General features: G+C 35.2%; 1 protein-coding gene across 1 annotated transcript in view; it reads left to right on the top strand.

The window, feature by feature from the left end:
- Positions 1-19,841, top strand: part of LOC149800207 (uncharacterized) — a 133,011-nt gene that overhangs the window by 65,865 nt on the left and 47,305 nt on the right. Inside the window, exons 7-9 of the mRNA XM_089959777.1 lie at positions 3,362-3,493; positions 8,163-8,365; positions 16,632-17,156. Of these exons, the coding sequence (XP_089815903.1) occupies positions 3,362-3,493; positions 8,163-8,365; positions 16,632-17,156 (860 nt within the window). The remainder of the gene's footprint in view (positions 1-3,361; positions 3,494-8,162; positions 8,366-16,631; positions 17,157-19,841) is intronic.

Below are 19,841 nucleotides of genomic sequence, written 5' to 3'. Positions count from 1 at the left end.
TCATGTCATAATGTGGCTGACGGTTGGGAATCTTAATCAACATAAGTGTTTATGAATGAAATGTCAAGCTAAAGAATAGCCAAATAGCCTAAGGACACAGATCTTTTAAAAAATGGCTTACGACTAAAAATGTTCAATTTTCCTTTCAGTGTAGTTAAACTTAAGACACGTTTTCCAATATACACTCCTCCGATAACTTTGCACACCTGCTTATAACGCCAGGTCAGTGTGGATCCCATTTTTTAAAACCAGAAAACACCCCAAATTTGATCCCTATTTGTTGAACTTGAAGAAAATTTTGATCACAATTGGTAACTGAAACTTTGATATATCGCTATTTTATCATTGAAAACGGTAGATAGGACTTGAGAATTTTAATCAACATTATGAAATTATCAACTATCAATAGAAAGTCATATAATTTATTACATTTTTCTTTCCAAATGACATTCTTAGTACACTATAATTAACAATATTCAAGAAAAATTTGGTCAATGAAAATGTCACACATAGTGGAGGCAGTACTTTCATAAGTAAATACAAGTTAAATAAAACAATTTATCTACTGAAATCTTTATTTTCTATCTTTTAGTTCCTTTTAAGTATAATCATCATAAATGCAATGTGTCCTCTTGTATTTAAACGTACAGTATGTTATTCTACAATAGCAGATATGTCTGTGAGCATTTCTTCGAGAACCTAATTAAGTGCCAACTTTGTTTTAATATCTTACTAGCGGAAGTATTTATTTTATTGTTGCACTGAATTCAAAGCAGGTCCCCTTTGTATTATGATGTTAATTAAGTCTTTTGAATCAAATAAAGGAGGTGGAATAAAAAAAGTTACAAGTCATGCAACTCCTGCATGCTTAAGATTTAGCAGCTTCAGTCATTTTGATCAATCATAAATGTTGTTATACATAATATAAGTTAATTTATGTTGTTTTTTTTGTATCAAATTAAATAAAAGGGATGGAATAAAAGAAAAGTTCAAAGGCATGCAAATTCTATCAGCATAAGAGGTAGTGGTCACTGTCATGGGTCAGGTCAACTCATTTCAGTTGATAAGTTGAACAACGTTATAAATATTATTATGTAATATAATTAAACTACCTTTTGTAAGTCTTCTCATTTACAATTATGATCAAAAATAGAATGGCAGCCAATCAAAATGAGTAGTTGGTGAACAAATAAGCTTTGTTTCACAGAGCTATACATTTCATTGTGGAGAAGTGAGTTTCAAAGTTTGTGGTTAACTTAAAATTTTGAATTGGTACTTAGATTTACTCACGACTGAGATAAAGTTTCACTGCTACTTGCAATGAAATCATGGCATCATTGATTTACTAATACAACAGTAAAAACAACTGAGTTTCAATGTTGTTTCATGAATTAAATGTTTCTAGCTTTTACTGAAAAGGAGTCTTGTCTGGTTGTGAATCAGCAACAACAAAAAACAGTGATTAACACAGTGTTTTCATGTACATATAATGCTTCTTGAAACCACTTGTAATAATGATAACAGACTTTCAGAGGTTGGGTATCTTATAAACAAGGTAATTTATGCAGAAAAGTGAATTACTTCATTAGAAAAAGTTCTTTATTGACAAACATTCCCAACACAATTATAAAATGAATATTTAACCATTAAACAGGAGAGTCCTGTTACCCCACCTCCATCCCTGTCCCAGTTTTCTCAATGTCCAGTGATGGTGACATCACATTTTATATTTTTTGGGGAGATCCTTCAGTAACCTCCACCCTCGCTTACAGTGTGGTTTACGTTTTTAAACACCACTGTGCACAAGTTATCAAGGGAGAAGTGTATATTTTTGGAACGTAAGGAAAATTTCCATACAGATCATATACCAAACATGCTTTGCATGTGTATTGGATTGGATTGCATTTGAATCTATTAGTTTGTTCTGTGTTGTATCTGGGAATATTGTCTGTTTGTTAAAAGATGAACAAAAACTGAATGTATTTGGCCAAGTATATGCTGAAGCAACAGCATATAACAGCAGTTCAATACACTATCATATGCTACTCTCATCTCTCATTTCCAAGACAGATTCAGGTGCTGAAAAAGAACATGGCAACACAAATTGTATCTCCCCATCAAAAATATTGTCCTCCCATCTGGAGGTCCATTGTTTATCTTTCTGATTAACTTTTGCATTAGGTCAGGAAATTAATATTCTTATGTTACATGTTTAGGCTCTAATAAACAGTAACAAAAGAAAGAGTGAAAACAAGAAACTTTGAAAAATTTAACAAATAATGTATTTCCCTGGCAAAACACTGCAGAAATGAAAAAATAAGAACTTACAGTTTTAACAATCAAATCCAAAAATATTCCAAGAATAATCCACAAATTAAATTGTAGAAGTCCTAGTAATAAAATGTTCTAATGAATTCAAGTTCGAGTCCCAACGAAAAATCCAAAATGGACGGTGATAATGTATACTGTAGTCAGTATGTAGTCTACAGTTTTTTGTTATTCCAAAAATATAATATTCTGGTGTTTGAATTTCTGAATACAATTTAAAGAAATGTCTTTGTCCAAGAATTCTGTAGGAGCACTCAAATATTTCCAGGAAAAAGAATTAATCTTTATGAATCGAGATAATCTAATAAAAATTAAAATATAACTCCAAACTGACACAACAAAAGGAACACCTTTACATCCCAGTGTTTAGAAGCCTGACTGCCTAATTTCTCTATAAACAAAGGTTATACAGTTACTTGAGATGAGGGTCACATGATCACATTCCAGAATGGTTTAGAAGGTATCTACAAGTCTAATGGCATGTAGTCCAGTGCAGCCTCAATTTCACTCTTATCATTCACACATTAAAAATGAATTTTAAAAAAGTTGTTTACTTGATTCTCAGTCAAGGCCAGGAACTAGGTCAAACTAATTTCTGGAAAATATCAAATTCCTAGTAAAAAAATTTAGATTACTTTGACATGTAATGAAGTTAAAAATAAAAAGATTTTAAAACTTACAAACAACTGACTTAAATCAAATATGAATTAAATCTAATATACATAACAATATATTGCAAATGACTGGATGCTGCAAATTGTTAAAGTATTATTGACACTTGTAAAGTTGTTTTAAATACGTTTCTGGTTTTACCTGTTTCAAGGGACTGATGTTGGGCAGATTCTAATTGTTAATTGTTATTACACTTTTCTGTTTTTTCTGTGGGCTGGGGTAGTTGTCATGTTATGAACTCTTTTATGGTGTTGCTAATTGTTTTAGTTAATGTTAACACTTTTTCTTGTTTTACCATTATCAAGATAATGATGCTATGCTGATTATACTTTTTAAGTCATTATTTACACTTTCCTCCCAGGTGGTATTATAAGGACATAGACAGAGAACAGAGTGAGACACTTCTTAAAGATGATGGGAAAAGCGGCTGCTTCATTGTACGAGATTCTAGTGTGCCTGGCATTTATGCTATATCTTCCTTGGGCAAGATATGGTAAGTTACTGATAACTTGTGTATTTTGTGGGTGTCAGTTGGGGAGGTTTTGCAAACTGAATTTTTTGTTGCTATACCTTAGTTCATTAATGGGGAAGTGGGTCAGTTGTCTCTACAGAAGGATTGAGTTTGGTCAGTTGTTTCTACCAAAGGATGGTGAAGTGGGTCATTTGTTTCTACAGAAGGATGGGGAAGTGGGTTAGTTGTTTCTTCATAAGGATGGGAAGTGGGTCCTATTGATTCTACAGAAGGATGGGAAGTGGGTCCTATTGTTTCTACAGAAGAATAAGGAGATAGTTCAGTTATTTCAACAGAAGGATGGGTAATTGGTCAGTTATTTCAACAAGGATGGGGATGTGTTATGTGATGTGATTTGGATTTTTAATGTAGCTTTAACAATTTTTCAGTCATATCGCTACGATGTCTGCAATGTGGCAGTTTATAGTGATGTCTAGCACTGGGGCATCATGCCACAGACATGTAGCATGATGTCCCACCCAGTCACATTATCCTGACACTGGGCCGACCAGTCCTAACACTAACCTCTTAATGCTGAGCGCCAAGCGAGGCAGCTGTTAGTACCGTTTTTGTAAGCCTTTGGCAAGGATGGAGAAGTTGGTCAGTTGTTTTTACTGAATGATAGTGAAATGTTCAGTTGTTTCTAAATTTATGGTTTGTAGCAAACACCAAATCCAAAACAAAGCAACAAGAAACACAGTCATGGTAAATTTAATGGTTTTTCTTAATAATGTTTTAGAAGGGAGGGGTGAGTAAAATGTATTCTTGATCATTACATCTTGGTTTGGAATCATTTACACAGTTAATCTATAACATTTATTCATTTTTTTAGAAATGCAGAACATGGAACCTGGTATTAAGGGTGTCTGTTGTGTAAAATTAACACTTAATATTGTCATTTCATTATGACATGATTTGTTACCTATGGATACCTATGGTTACCTATGGATACCTATGGATATTGTAGCACTGTGAACTCAAGGATGGATTGGACATAAAACAGTAATGGTATAAACATCTATCATTTACTAAATACTGATAAGAAGAAGTTCTTATACAATTTTAATAATTGCAGACATTGACTCCCCACTTGAAAGGTGCCATACAAGAGAGACCACCCCTGTTGTAAGGTAGACTTGGCTAACACCAAAATAGTTTATTTTGTTAAAACTATTTTGTCCATCTGTTGTATAGACTCTCCTTTATATGGTCACCTTTTTGCTATGGAACCCTTGGCCTTACAAGAGATGATAATAGTCCTCTGAAAGAAAACAAAGTAAATGAACAATATTAGAAACTTCAGGAAGTCCTTAAAAATTAACAGCTTGAGATACAAGTTTGCTGTGCAGGGTTATATTTTGTGGATAAAGATGTGGTCTTGATAACTGTATCATTGTAAAAATAGAATCCTCTCTGACATACATTTTTCTTTGTTTATATGATAAGTGTGCAAGTTTCCAAACTGAAAATTTTATGAATTTTTTAAAATACTCATTTATATATTATTTCTAAACATTTAATGACAGATTCCTTTTTTCTATATTTTCTACATAATTACCATTCACAAATTCACACCAAGCTATGATTTGTTAAGTATTTTTGGATCACTTGGATTCTTAGCTACAGATATATAACAATGCGTATTTGTTTAAACAATCAAATACCCCAGCATTTCACAAGTTAAGCAGTCATCTGTAAATAATGTTGTGATAGTCTCCTGCTGGACAGATATTTCTGATAATTAAATATGGCTTGGCTAACATGGGTATGTGAGAAAGCTTACCAGTAGCTTCTCATGGGCCATTGGTTCTTCTCAGGGTTTTCCAGGGTTCTTCCTCCACCAGTCATACTGGCCACCATGTATAGCCTATATTGTGCTGAGCAAGGACATTTCTTCAAAATTGTATTTGATTTCCAAGGTCATAGGATTAATTATTGTGCTTCTACAAGTACCTGTAGACTTCAACACAGTACAAGTTAGAGCATATGTCATTGCCTTCCATCATGGATTCTTTGTTGGGACTCAAACTTGGAATCATTAGAACATTTTAATATTAGAACTTCAGAAATTGTATTCATGGATTATTCTTGTATTTTTTTTTATTTGATTCTTAAAACCGTAAGTTCTCATATTTTTTTCATTTTTACAGTATTTGTCCTGGGAGATATATTATATGTTGTTTTTAAAAGCTTGTTGTTTTCACTCTTTCTTGCGTTACTGTTTATTTGAGCCTAAACATGTAACATAAGAAATGTGAATCGTAAAACATGTACTGTTATTTCTGAACTCTAGGAAATATTGAGTATGAATTTAAAATAAATAAATTCAACAATAATTACAAACTTAAATCAATGATTATGCATTGTATTTAGCCATTATTCAAATTAATTGTAGCTGTTTCTGTTTGCGTCTTCATAGATTGGTCGATTGTAGGTATAGTCCGGTAGCATGACCATAGGTATCAACCACTGGAGATGAAAACCTGTATGCCAGAACATAAAAACCTTACAAAGACCAAAAACAACTTACATGAAAAATGTATTCATACATTATATAAGAACAACAGTTTTTTTTAAAAAAATGATATACACAAAGTATTTTTACACATATTTACATAATTATTTACATTTCTTAAACTTTTTGTTCATTCTTTTTATTTGTGTGTTGTATTATATGCAGTTTTCTTGTCATTTGATTCATCAATCATCAATGAGAAGGGTGTCTCCCTGCATAGCTTGACAACGGGTTCTGTTGCAGGTGGAGCCAAGCAGTTTTTAATGATAACTGTTGTTTTGGTCTGCTTGGAATGAAACTTCTTGACAATAGCACTGTCAGGAAACATTTCAGCCGCCAAGTCAGAAAAGTGATTAGCTACAGAAACAGCCAAGTTGTGCTGGGCGATGAAATTGAAAAATAAAATTTCAGCCCTTATTACAATATCATCTTTCTGCATTGACTGAGCAAAGAAGGTTTAGATGGATGCTCCCTTTTTCATTTCAAAATTTAATTCATATAGTTTTGTAATGAAGTGTTCCTTCAGATCATATATGCCTGATGTCACCACTTTAATGTCTTTACTGCATACGTTACAAAAAGCCTGAGAAGATCCTTACTTTGATAATCTACAATGCCAAGGAAGACTTTCATCCAATCAGCCTGAAACCTGCCAGGACCTCAGTCAGTGTCTTCAACCTTGTGTTTCTTTAAGTAAGGCTCAGCCATTTGATGGATGGAATATTTCAACTAGATGAAAGAAATATAAAAAAAATTTTTAAAACTTAGATTTGATATGTGATAGAGGAAGCCCGCCTGATTACAAATGTCATGAATTTATATTTTTCCCATAAACACCAAGATATTACACCAGGAGCTACCCAAAAATTGAAATCTAAAAATTAAAAAAATCAACAAAGTAACAGTCCAAAAGTTTGTACCTCGTAAGCTGTTGATCGTTTCGTTTAATTGCATATCTGGTGTTTGAAAAGTTATGAATTTGCTATATGGTGTGCTGATTTTACTCAAAACTAGATATAAATTGGCAGTGTTACATATTTTCGAGCTACAAGAATGATGTCATTCAGTATCTGTACTAATTCCATCATGCTGGCAATGCATCTTCCTGATTCCATTATGTAAACGTAATTAAAAGATATGACAGCATGATAAAATGCCAGTGCTAAATTCAGCAGACTATTTATTTTTAATTAGTATATTGTTAACATTTTTAATGAATCGATTTTATCTCCACACAGTAAAGTTGGACGAATTACAGTTACACCACCATGACTACCACACTATGTAAAGTGTGAAAATTGATGTCAACTGAATGCATTTGATAGCAATAAGTATAAATAATAAAATAATAATGTATAAAATATGAAAACATACTACAGGGTAGTTTGTCAATATTAGAAATCTGAGTGAGCGTCAGATTTCAGAGCGATGAGCAACACGATCTTTACACACAGGAGTTGAACTATGAAATTAAACTCGTTTCATTATTAGACAAAGGAAAAGCATGGTTTTGAATATGATTTGATTGGTTGTTTATGAAAAAAATGTACACTGGCGAAAATGAATTTTTTAAAATACAATTACAGGTAAACCATACTAGTTGACACCTATGCATGACTGAGTGTATCACAACATACACCACTCAGGCCAGATGTCAACATAAGCAGATTATGATGTAACAATGCACTGTAAAGATGGGTTTGTCAATACAAACAAAACATTTGGTTAAGTAACAGATTCCAGTGCATTGTGCATCCAGGTTTGTGGCGTTCTTTTGTGGTCCCTTTTAATGTCTCCACTACAAATCCATGATTGTATGTACAAAGTAAACAGCCAAAAAGGTTGTCGCCAAAAAATTGCCAGATGGTATATTTTATCACCAGTAAGGGAAAAAAATCACAATTTGCAACATTGGCAAAGCCCGGGATGATCCCTGACAGGCCTGGAACAAACTTTATGGAAGACAAGCCTGTTGATTGTGGGGTCAGAAGAACAAAATTCAAGGTTTAATATGACAAAAATAAAGTGGTTTCAGCACATAAATTTACCTACATAGAAGACCATTAAAAACATGACTGATACATGAGCAATCATCTTTACATTCATATTTATGTTTAATGTCAATTTTATCTGTAGGAGCCAGGGTAAAACTTTAGTGTTTCATTACCTGATCAATAAGTCAAGTGATAATAAGTTCTACTTGGATAATGCGCAAGAATTCAACACTATCCCAGAACTGGTGGACTACTACAGACATAACGAAGGAAGCCTGGTAATTCATCTTGGGAATCCTCCAATCAGGAAGAAAGATGATGCTGTAAACACAAGCATTGAACTTGGTAAGTATTCTCCATATTTACAAGCTGTTGAATTAAGGGATATGGATACTGTCTGAATTCTTAGATACAAGATACTTCTTCTCCGCATTTCCAAAAGTTTGGTAAATTTTACACAACAAATCTTTGATGATAACCCCTCCCCCCCCAACTGTCAGAAAATGTACAAAGCTGACTTCTTGGACTTTTAATTTGAAAATATAGGCTGGTTTCATATGGAATTTTCCTGTTCATTCCTGTAGAAGAGAGGTAACAGAAAGGTTTATTTGCAGATGTTCTGAAATGTGTGATATATATTTAAATTGTTTGTAGTTAATTGCCAGTGGAGGATGAAATTTCATGTTTGCTTGCCAGTTTAATTATATGTCTACCTTCCATACAAGTATTGTAAGTAGGTGATGAAATTAAATTCCTCTTTTACTAAACTGGGACTAGAGTGGCCATGTGGTCTAAAGAGCTCTCCGTTACGGATCACTGCCGTCTCACCTCTGCCTGAGTGGGTTCGAGTCTCAGAATCAGCCAATGTTGGTATGTGAGAAAGCTTGCCAGTAGCTTCTCATGGGTTGGTGGTTCTTTCTGGGGTTTTCACGGGTTCTTCTTCCACCATTAATACTGGCCGCCACATATAGGCTATCATGTGCTGAAAAATGGCGTCAAACACTGCAACAACCACAACTTTTACTAAACATTTGTCTTCTTCAAATCAGCTGACCACATGATCAGAGGCTGTCTACTGTCTGACATCCGAACGATACATTTTCCATGTTGTCTCTCTAAGAGTGACCACCCCTATTAAGCTTTTCATTGCAGAAAGGGGTTTGGTTTAGTTTCATATGGATTGCTATTTCATGGCACTGTAAGCTATTTAGTACCATGGCAAATAGAGAAATGTGCCTTGCCCAAGGATGCATCACAGAAACCAACATGGAGTGGTTTATTGGTAGGATTTAAGCCTACATTCACAATTTTACTATGCTAACCAGTGAGCCACTGTGGCTTCAGTCTACATTTGTTTCTCCTACAAAATGAAGGATGGCACATCAGGTCTGTTCTACATCACCCAGACAACTTACAATGGGGCGCATGATAAATGGGGAAGACGGGGCGACATCGTAATGTTTTGCTGTTCTCATTTACTTGGACATTTTGTTATCATTTTATTTTCATGGTAATTTATTTTGCATCCATTAATATTAGAAGTTGTTGAAAATAACAAAAACAGAAACTTAAAAAGAGCTTTTCCAAACTTTTCTTTATTGAGTTGGATGATTGGTGAATTTCTTGCACATGGAAATTTGAGAAAATTCAAATTTTTTCAATAAGTTTGGGTATAATTACTTAATTCTTACCACTAACATGATAGTTCAAATAAAAGTAATAATAAGGGTTTACAGTGATCCCAGTGTTAAATAGGGCCAAAAATGTAATGGGGTCTACAGGAATTTAACAAGGGGGGGGGGGAAGAGTCAAAACTTCATGAGGGTTGTTTACAAGAATTTAACATGGGGGAAAAAGAACATAAAGTTCATGGAGGTCTAAGAGATTTTAACAAGTTGAAAAAAGAGTCAAAAGCTTTTGGGGGATAAGTGAATTTAATTTGGGAACAGTTATTTACTATCTGTTATATATATTTGATTTAGTTTTATATTTAATTTAATTGTCTGTTTGTAAGTTTAAAATTTTTTAAAAATTTAATTACATGTCAAAATAATGTAATTTTGTTTACAACGAATTTGATGTTTTCCAGAAATTACTTTGACCTGACTGTTTTGTTGAAAACACCTAAAAATATATCATTGTATCCTTATGCTGACCTAGTTCCTGACATTGATTGAGAATCAAGTAAACAACTTCATATTTTATTTATATTTATTGGGGGATAGATAAAGTGAGATCAAGGCTGTATTGGAATACATGACCGTAGACATGTAAATAGCTTCTAAACTGTTCTGGAAGGTGATCATGTGACCCTCATACAGGTATCTAAATTGCATTTTACTCTCTGTATAACCTTTGTCTATAGAGAAATTAGTTAGTTGGGCATTTACACTGGAAAGTCTTTGTTTATGAGCAGTTTTGAGTCCAAATTTTATTTTATGGAATTATTAATTCTCTTTCCTGGAAATATTTGAGTGTTCATACAGAATTCTTGGACAAAGACATTTCTTGAAATTTTATTCAGAAATTCAAACACTGGAATATTGTTTGTGGATCAACAAAGAGCTGTAGACACATCTGTACTATAAAGGTTATAGTTTGCATCATCGCCTTCCATTTTGGACTTTTTGTCAGGACTCAAAGTTGAATTCATTAGAACATTTCATTACTAGGACTTCTAATATTTAATTTGTTGATTATTCCTGGATTATTTCTGGACTTGATTTCTTAAAACTGTAAGTTCTTATTATTTTCATTTTTACATTGTTTTTCCAGAGAAATATGTTATTTGTTAAAATCGTTAAAGCTTCTTGTTTTCACTCTTTCTTTGTAAGAGCCTAAACACATAAGATATCCAATACTTGCTAAACTACTCTCCAATACCTCACAGCTGCTATCCAAAATGCAGTGTGTAGTGACTAAAATCCCACAGAAGGAGTTAGATAAAAGAAGGGAGATAAAATATGTACAAATATGCTATCATGCACAAGTACACAAGGGTATGAGTATTTATAGATACACTTTACCCATGCAAGTATACTATCACACACAAACATTTGTTAAAGTGTTTGTAGGCAGATTATACCCACACAAATATACTTATACTATTATACATAAGCAAGGATATGTGTTTTCATACTTGCATTCACATAAGCAAGGGTGGGAGTGTATATACACTATGTCAATACAAACATGCCATCATGTACAAGCAAAGGGAAAGAGTGTATAGACACCATACTGTCACAAATATGCTATCATGTACAAGCAAAGGGAAAGAGTGTATAGACACCATTCTGTCACAAATATGCTATCATGTACAAGCAAAGGGAAAGAGTGTATAGACACCATTCTGTCACAAACATGCCATCATGTACAAGCAAAGGGAAAGAGTGTATAGACACCATACTGTCACAAATATGCCATCATGTACAAGCAAAGGGAAAGAGTGTATAGACACCATACTGTCACAAATATGCCATCATGTACAAGCAAAGGGAAAGAGTGTATAGACACCATACTGTCACAAATATGCTATCATGTACAAGCAAAGGGAAAGAGTGTATAGACACCATACTGTCACAAACATGCTATCATGTACAAGCAAAGGGAAAGAGTGTATAGACACCATACTGTCACAAATATGCTATCATGTACAAGCAAAGGGAAAGAGTGTATAGACACCATACTGTCACAAACATGCTATCATGTACAAGCAAAGGGAAAGAGTGTATAGACACCATACTGCCACAAATATGCTATCATGTACAAGCAAAGGGAAAGAGTGTATAGACACCATACTGTCACAAATATGCCATCATGTACAAGCAAAGGGAAAGAGTGTATAGACACCATACTGTCACAAATATGCTATCATATGCAATTAAACCATACCCACACAAACATGTTATCACATGCAAATAAGGGTAGGAGTGGGTAGACACTATGCCCACACACACATACATACATGCTATCATATAAAGCACCAGGTAGGAGTGTATATACACTATGCCTACACGGGGCCCCGAGTGGCCGAGTGGTCTAAAGCGCTCTTCGTTACGGATCACTGCCATCTCACCTCTGTCTGCGGCGGTTCGAGTCTAGGATTCAGCCAATGTGGGTATGTGAGAAAGCTTGCCAGTAGCTTCTCGTGGGTCGGTGGTTCTTTCCGGGATTTTCTCGGGTTCTTCCTCCACCATTAATACTGGCCACCACGTATAGCCTATCATGTGCTGAAAAATGGCGTTAAACCCCACAACAACAACAACAACAACAACTATGCCTACAGACACGTACACACATGCTATCAAATAAAGCACCGGGTAGGAGTGTATATACACTATGCCCACACACACATACACACATGCTATCATATAAAGCACTGGGTAGGAGTGTATATACACTATGCCTACACACACATACACACATGCTATCATATAAAGCACCGGGTAGGAGTGTATATACACTATGCCTACACACACATACACACATGCTATCATATAAAGCACCGGGTAGGAGTGTATATACACTATGCCCACACATACCAGCAAGTGTGAGGGGTTTTAAGTTTTATTTTGCTTGTAAAGATAGACACAAACATGCACAAACATACATACAAACAAAATTTGGCAATAATTTTGAGTGGTTACATCTTTTCCAAAAATCTGAGTGGCCCTGACAAAGGTTGTTTGGCCTCCCTTGCCTAATCTTCTTTTTCCCCAGCAGTGATCTAATATTTTTCTCCCCATTTCTGCATTTTTGCCCGAACTCCTATTCAAATCTACTTGAAGCTCTCAAAGTCCCTCTCCCTTTTCTGCTCTTCTCTGCCCTATTCTCTAGTATTCTCCTTCGCTCTGGCTGACATTTTGTTCTGCACTTCTTTGTTCATGACTCCTTGTTTATACGACTAATGTAGGGGCAACACTGCATCTCCTCCAGTTGACCCAAGAAGTGCTGTACTCTTTTCATCAAACTTATTTGCTCAGAACGAATGTCAATGACTGGCCAACACTCCACTTGATATGGCTTAAGAAAGGATGTGAAGGAAAATGTCATTCTGATTTGGTACGGGACATGATGGAAATCATCCACTGGTATAATACAGAATAAAATTCAAGAGTGGTTATGAGAATCTAAAACTATTATTATTTTAGCATACAAGTTTAACATTGGACAAGGGTTAGGAAGTTTTTATACATATCTGCTGTACTGATAAATACACAGTGACTCTGGGAGTAGAAGGGTTTTTAAGTTTTAGTTTTTTGTAGATGACATAGTTATACACAAGCATACAAACATATAAAAATGGGCAATTCTTTTTTTTAGCAGTATGTCTTTTCTGACCACTCTAGTGGCCTAAGTGGTTAGAGGGTCAGCCTCGGATGTGGGAGGTCACATGTTCTAACCCCAGCCGAGTCATATCAGAGACTTCTAAAAATGGTAATAACAGCTGCCTCGTTAGGTGCTTAGCATTAAGAGGTTAGTGTTAGAACTGGTTGACTGAGGTCAGGATAATGTGATTGGGTGGGACATGTCTGTGACATCATGCCTCAGTGCTAGACATGACTATAAACTGCCACAATGCAGACATTGTAGTGATATAACTGAAATTGTTAAAGCTACATTAAAAATCCAAATCACACACAACAAGTGGTGAATAAATTACTCAAGCAGTATGGCCCTCGACTTTAAAATATATGAAGCAAATGAAATATCTTCGCACATTGGTGTGAACAAGAAAACTTTATGCCACTGTAGGCATCAATACCTCAATAACTAACTTTCTCCTTTGGCTATTTAGCACCCACCGCATTCCACGATAACAGGCACCCTGAATCATCCTGAAAGAGAGGACATCAGACAAAACAAAAGCCTATCAAAATTTCTGTCAATTTTTTTATTACACACATCCAATGACACCTGGCCCAAGAGGATACTAAACTGGCTGAACAAGATGCCATTTGAATTGCTCTCAAGAGCTTCATTGGTTCATCTCTCACACAAGACCTGCTTCTTCACTGCATAGTGAACAGCAGGTGGAATTTGCAAAATATTTGCTCTTTCAGTGGACTTAAACTGCATATAGTTCTGACAAATAGGTCAGTATAACGAACCTGCTTTCATTACCAATTCACGGGGAATCAGACTTTTGTAATCATTTCCTGTTTTCCCTGGACATTCATCTCAGGGTTGTCCCAGGACCCAGTCTGAGATCTGAAGTGGTACTTCTGACCAGACCATTGCATCAATGGAAATCATGTCTCTTGTTAGCTCTCACAGAATGGAAGGACAACATGTCAGGACAGTCACTTTCATCCTGGTTACAAGAGTTTGCATGTTGGCCTACAAAGTTGGGGCAGTTGCCACAAATATTGCAATTGAGAAAAACTGTCCTCTACCAGTTATTATCCATGCCTTAGGATGGAGATCAGAGTCCACTTTTCCAACTTTTATATCATCCCAAAAGGCCTAACACTATCTTGTGGGACCTATAGCTGTGTTGCAACAGATCACCTTTCTAGGTTGTTCAACAGCTTCATAAGGGGACAGCTTCATGATGTCCACTGCATTGTGGGAGGAAACATTTTCCCTTTCAGAGCTTCTTCCCAACCTATGGATTCTCACCAGTCAGGTCATGTAGAAGCTGTCTCACATACCTTGAGATGGCCTCTCTAGTTTAAGGAAATGTATCTCCTTTCACCTCTTACCTAAATCTCCCAAGGTATTTGATCAGGTTATGTATTTGAAGAAGAAACCAATATTTTCTGGTAAAACATGTTAATTCAAAAATACTTACCTGATTGTAATACCCATACACCATCACAACCTCCCCTCAGTTACAGAGTGCATGCCCTCCACTCCAGTAGTAATGAAGTGTACATATGATTTGGCACCAAGCCCTGTATCAGTGAGAGATCATTTTAGCTAACTTGTTCATTTTCTTTTTCGCAGCTGATGACATACAGTGCATGAATCAATTTGGCTGAAGAATGAGATTGAAAGGATATCATGTTGAATGCTCTTAGAAAAAGTCAATGATATTTTTCTGTTTTCTTAAACAAACTAGGAGGGTAGTGTATAAGTGACAGGACCTCCTTCTTGGCACCATTTGTAACACAGATTTTTATGAAATTTCCAATAATCAGGAGTTAATTGATGAGTAAATATATATGTGGTATTAGAGTGACACACACAGTGTCTTTGATCAGTCACACACAATGTCTTGGATCAGTGCCACACAATGTCTTGGATTAGTGATGCACATTGTCTTGGATCATTAGTGTCACACAATGTCTTTGATCAGTCACACACAAGGTCTTGAATCAGTCATGCACAGTATCTTGAATCAATCACACACAATGTCTTTGTTCACTCTCACACAATGTCTTCATCAGTGACACACAATATCTTGGATCAATCTCACAATGTCTAGTTTCAGTGACAAACAATGTCTTGGATCATTGACACACACTGTCTTGGATCAGGCATACACAATGTCTTTGATCAGTCACACACAGTGTCTTGGAGCAGTCACACACAATGTCTTTTGAACACTTACAGTGTCTTTTATCAGTCACACAATGTCTTGGATCAGTGCCGCACAATGTCTTGGATTAGTGACTCACAGTGTCTTAAATTAGTGATACACAAGGTCTTAAATCAATAGTGACACACACTGTCTTTGATCAGTCACAGTGTATTTGATCAGTCATCTATAATGTCTTTGATAAGTCACACTCAATGTCTTTGATCAGTGACAAACAATGTCTTGGATCAGTAACAAACAATGTCTTTGATCAGTCAAATACAATATCTTGGATCAGTCAAACACAGTGTCTTAGATCAGTCACACTCATTGTCTTGGATCAGTCACACACGATGTCTTGGATCAGTCACTCACAGTGTCTTGAATCAGTGACACAGAATGTCTTTGATCAGTCACACACAATATTTTTAATCAGTCGCACATGATGTCTTTAATCAGCACAACATCTTGGATTAGTCATACACAGTCTTTGATCAGTGACACTCTATATCTTTGATTAGTGACACACAATGTCTTTGGCTTAGTCAGTCACCTCTCATATCCAAGCAACAAATCCAAGACTTTTCCAATTATATACATCCTTCTTGTTGCAAATCTGTTAGCAGAATCATCTAGCTATACACACTACTTGAAAAATGTTCAATGACTGTCTTCACATGGAAGTTCACATCTTGCATCCATCAATATTCGCTACACTTCGAACACAATAAGTTTTCTGTCGCAGATAAATTTCCCGATGTCATGTCTTTGCTGCATGAACTGCTCATATATTTTCAACAATGACTCTGCAGGTAAAGAAAATAAAATGCTCTGATTTAATGGATCTTGTATAATTTTGACATTTATTGCAACAAAACCTGTTTTCCATTTTCCTACCATTCTTTACCTTGGCTAAATACAAAACAGATCATACCTGACAAATGGATCCTTGTCAGAGTCTATGTAATACATACTCAGTGGCAAGTCTGTATAAGATGGCATGGCATGTGCATAATTTTTATTTTATTTACCAGCTTGATTGATTGATGCAAAGCAGGATTCATTTGAATTCACTCCTTGTTTTTTCAGGTTCAGAGCAGAATGATCTACTTCAGCGTCTTGCCAAGGTCCTGAATGAACAACAATCCAAGAGGGACAAAGTTGATAATGAGGCACAGGCTGTCATCGTTAAGAAAACAAAGAGAACTCAAAGCCATGATTGGGTTATTGTCAAAGACAAGAATATAGAAATGTTACACGATTGTTCTCCTCAGCAAAATGTTGGCCAGAATCATTCATCTCCTAATAGCCAGCAAGGAGAAGCTCCTATTGCTTTAGTTCGGACAACACCCACCCAGTCTGAAACAAACACCATGGCCATGTTGAAATTGTTGCAGAAAAATGTTGAGAAATTAAAACTAGACACAGGCAAAATCTCACCACTATCAATATGGGACTTTGCAGGTCAGTTCGCATTCTACACCACACACCAGACGTTCCTGACAAGAAGAGCTATATATCTCATGGTATCAGATGTCAGTGGACATGTTACGGATCTTGTAGCAGATGAATACTACTTTGATAGTGAAGGGGTACTGGAGTGCAAAGTTCATGGTGAGTTCTGATCTACTATTGATGTACCAATATGAAAATCATAAACTCATTATTCTTTGCTATTTTAAGCAATAATACATTGATGGATCACAACTTTAATCCCCAGAAGAAAGAAGAGATGATAGAAGATATAATATAGTACTCGGTCTCAGCACCACTTTATTCACAGGAGAGTTACAAAAGACAGAAGATAAAGAAACTTTGGCATTCAGGTGCATGCCTGTATATCCATCCACTTCTTAGATTAACCTCCATGTTAAAGTATTTAGTTCAATTTGTAATAGACCATAAGAGATATGGGATGGTTTGTCAATCTGTCTTTCATCCATCCTTTAGCATTAGTTTGTTGGAGGATTGCCATAAAACTTTACACACACCATGTCTAGTTGGTCCTTGTTAAAAAGAAATGGGTTTTCAGTAAATGCCTTTTTATGTTATCTAGTTGGTCCTAAGTGAAAATGGTGCTTATTTGACATGGCAGCCATCTTGAAAATCTTATGTTTCTCCTAAATGAAGTCATATGAACATGGAGTTTTCTCTAAAAGACGACTTAAGATATCTAGTTGGTCCTAAATGCAAATGGTGCCAGTCTAAAGTTTGATATGGCTACCATGGCAGCCATTGTAAAAATCTCATTATTGCAACTCCTCCTACATTGATGGTTATATCAGCATGGGTTTTTACTAAAAGACATCTTCCTATGTCTAGTTTGTCCTAATAAAGATGGTGAATGAAGTCCAATATAGCCAGCATTACAGCTTATCGCAACTCCTCCTGAACAAATAGTTATATTGATGTTGTGTTTTCACCGAAAGACTTCATATGATCATCAGTTGATCTTAATGAATAAGGTACCAATACAGCATCCAAAAGGGTGACCTTACTGTGGCCATCTTGAAAGTCTTATTGCCACTCCTCCTGAATGGATTGTTGTATCAGCATGAGGTTTAAATTAAAACAATTCTTATATGTCAACTTGATCCAAATGGATGCTGATCTGACATTCAATATGGCCACCAAAGCAGCCATCTATAAAATATTTACATCACTACTCTTGATGTTTGGAAAGTCATATTGACATAGGTTTGTCATCAAAATACTTCTTATAATGCTTACTTGGTTCTAAATGAAAGTGGTATTGATCTGGGGTCTAATATGGCTGCCACAGTGACCAGTTTGAAAATCTTGTTATCACTACTTCTCCTAAATAACAGGCATATCATCATGGAGTTTTCATGCAAAGAAACTTCTTACAATCTTGATCTTGAATTAAAATGGTGCTGATCTGACATCCATTATTTGGTCATCTTGACAATATTGTTTTAGCTACTCTTTCTAACAGGAAGTCATTTGATGTGGGGTTTTCGTCAGATTTTTTGTAGTGTCTGCTCAGTCCTAAGTGAAAATGATTAATCCTCTATATGGCTCCCATTGTGGCTATCTTGTAAATATTGTTATCTCAGCTCCCAAATGGATGACTATCAACATGGGAATTTCACCAATAGACTTATGATTCATAGTTGAAAATGAATATAGTGCCATACATACATTCAATATGGCTGCCATGATGTCTTCTATGAAGATCTTCTCACTACTCCCAGTGAACGGATGTTCACCATGACATGGGGTTTTAACTGACAATGGGTTTTGACATTTGTCCTAAATGAAACTGGTCCCAAGCTGATATCCAGTATTTGTACCACAGAAGCTAATTTGAAAATCTTGTTATCCCTGAAGAATATGAAAGCCAGTTTCAGCACTCTTCAGTTAAAAGGTAAAAGATGGTCTTCTCTTGAATTCCTAGAAGAAAAAAATTCTAAAGTATCTGACCCTTTAAGGGATTCTTGTTTACTTTTATTTCAATACCATTGGATATCATTGGCTTTTTGGATTTATAATAATAATAATAATAATAATAATAATAAAGACTTTGTTTAGAGAAGGTAACTCAATTAGTTACAGAACTAATCTACCTTGAGGCCTTCTATCTGTTATGTACAATACATACAGTATATACAAGATGATGTGAAGAGTCTGGCTTGACACTAAATAATTAAGTAATTTTAAAATTCAAAGTATCAAGCCTGGAACACATTCACAGGCATCAGTGAAAACATAAACATATATAAAACATAAAATATAATCCTGCATTGAAAAATTCAGCTATGAAAATGATGTAAAATTACAGAAAAGCAGGCGGTAATTTTTGTACTAGAACTGTTCAATTTCTAAAGATTTCGTCCATTTAAGACATTGATTGTAAAAAGGTGAAATGCTAGGAGCCTGCCTTAAGTCACTGGGAATGTTCTATACCAAGTGACTAGTATATTGAAAACTTTTTTTAAACAATTCCTTCTTTGGCCTTGGTATAATGTAATTTTTTCTTCTTATGGACCTTAAATTTGGAGTGCCATCAGCATCTCTTTGGTGAAAGATATTGCTTAGATAGACAGGAATGTCTTTTCTGGATACTTTATTCATCAATTTGGCCTTTCTGAGAAATATTCTTTCATTATTGTTAAAATCTTTATATTATTCATTGCATCCTGAAAATTGTCTATACTTTGATCTAGAATTAAGTGGCAAGCCCTCTTTTGGAGTCTTAAAAGTGTTGTTATGTTTGAATTAGAGGTATTACCCCAAATTACATTCAAATAGTCCAAATATGGGTGAATTTAACTTTAT

The sequence above is a fragment of the Sinohyriopsis cumingii genome, chromosome 5 (assembly GCF_028554795.1).
Source record: "Sinohyriopsis cumingii isolate HCF-2022 chromosome 5, ASM2855479v2, whole genome shotgun sequence".
Taxonomy (NCBI): domain Eukaryota; kingdom Metazoa; phylum Mollusca; class Bivalvia; order Unionida; family Unionidae; genus Sinohyriopsis; species Sinohyriopsis cumingii.
Note: the sequence above shows the minus strand (reverse complement) of the source record. Positions and strands in the feature narration are given on the sequence as shown.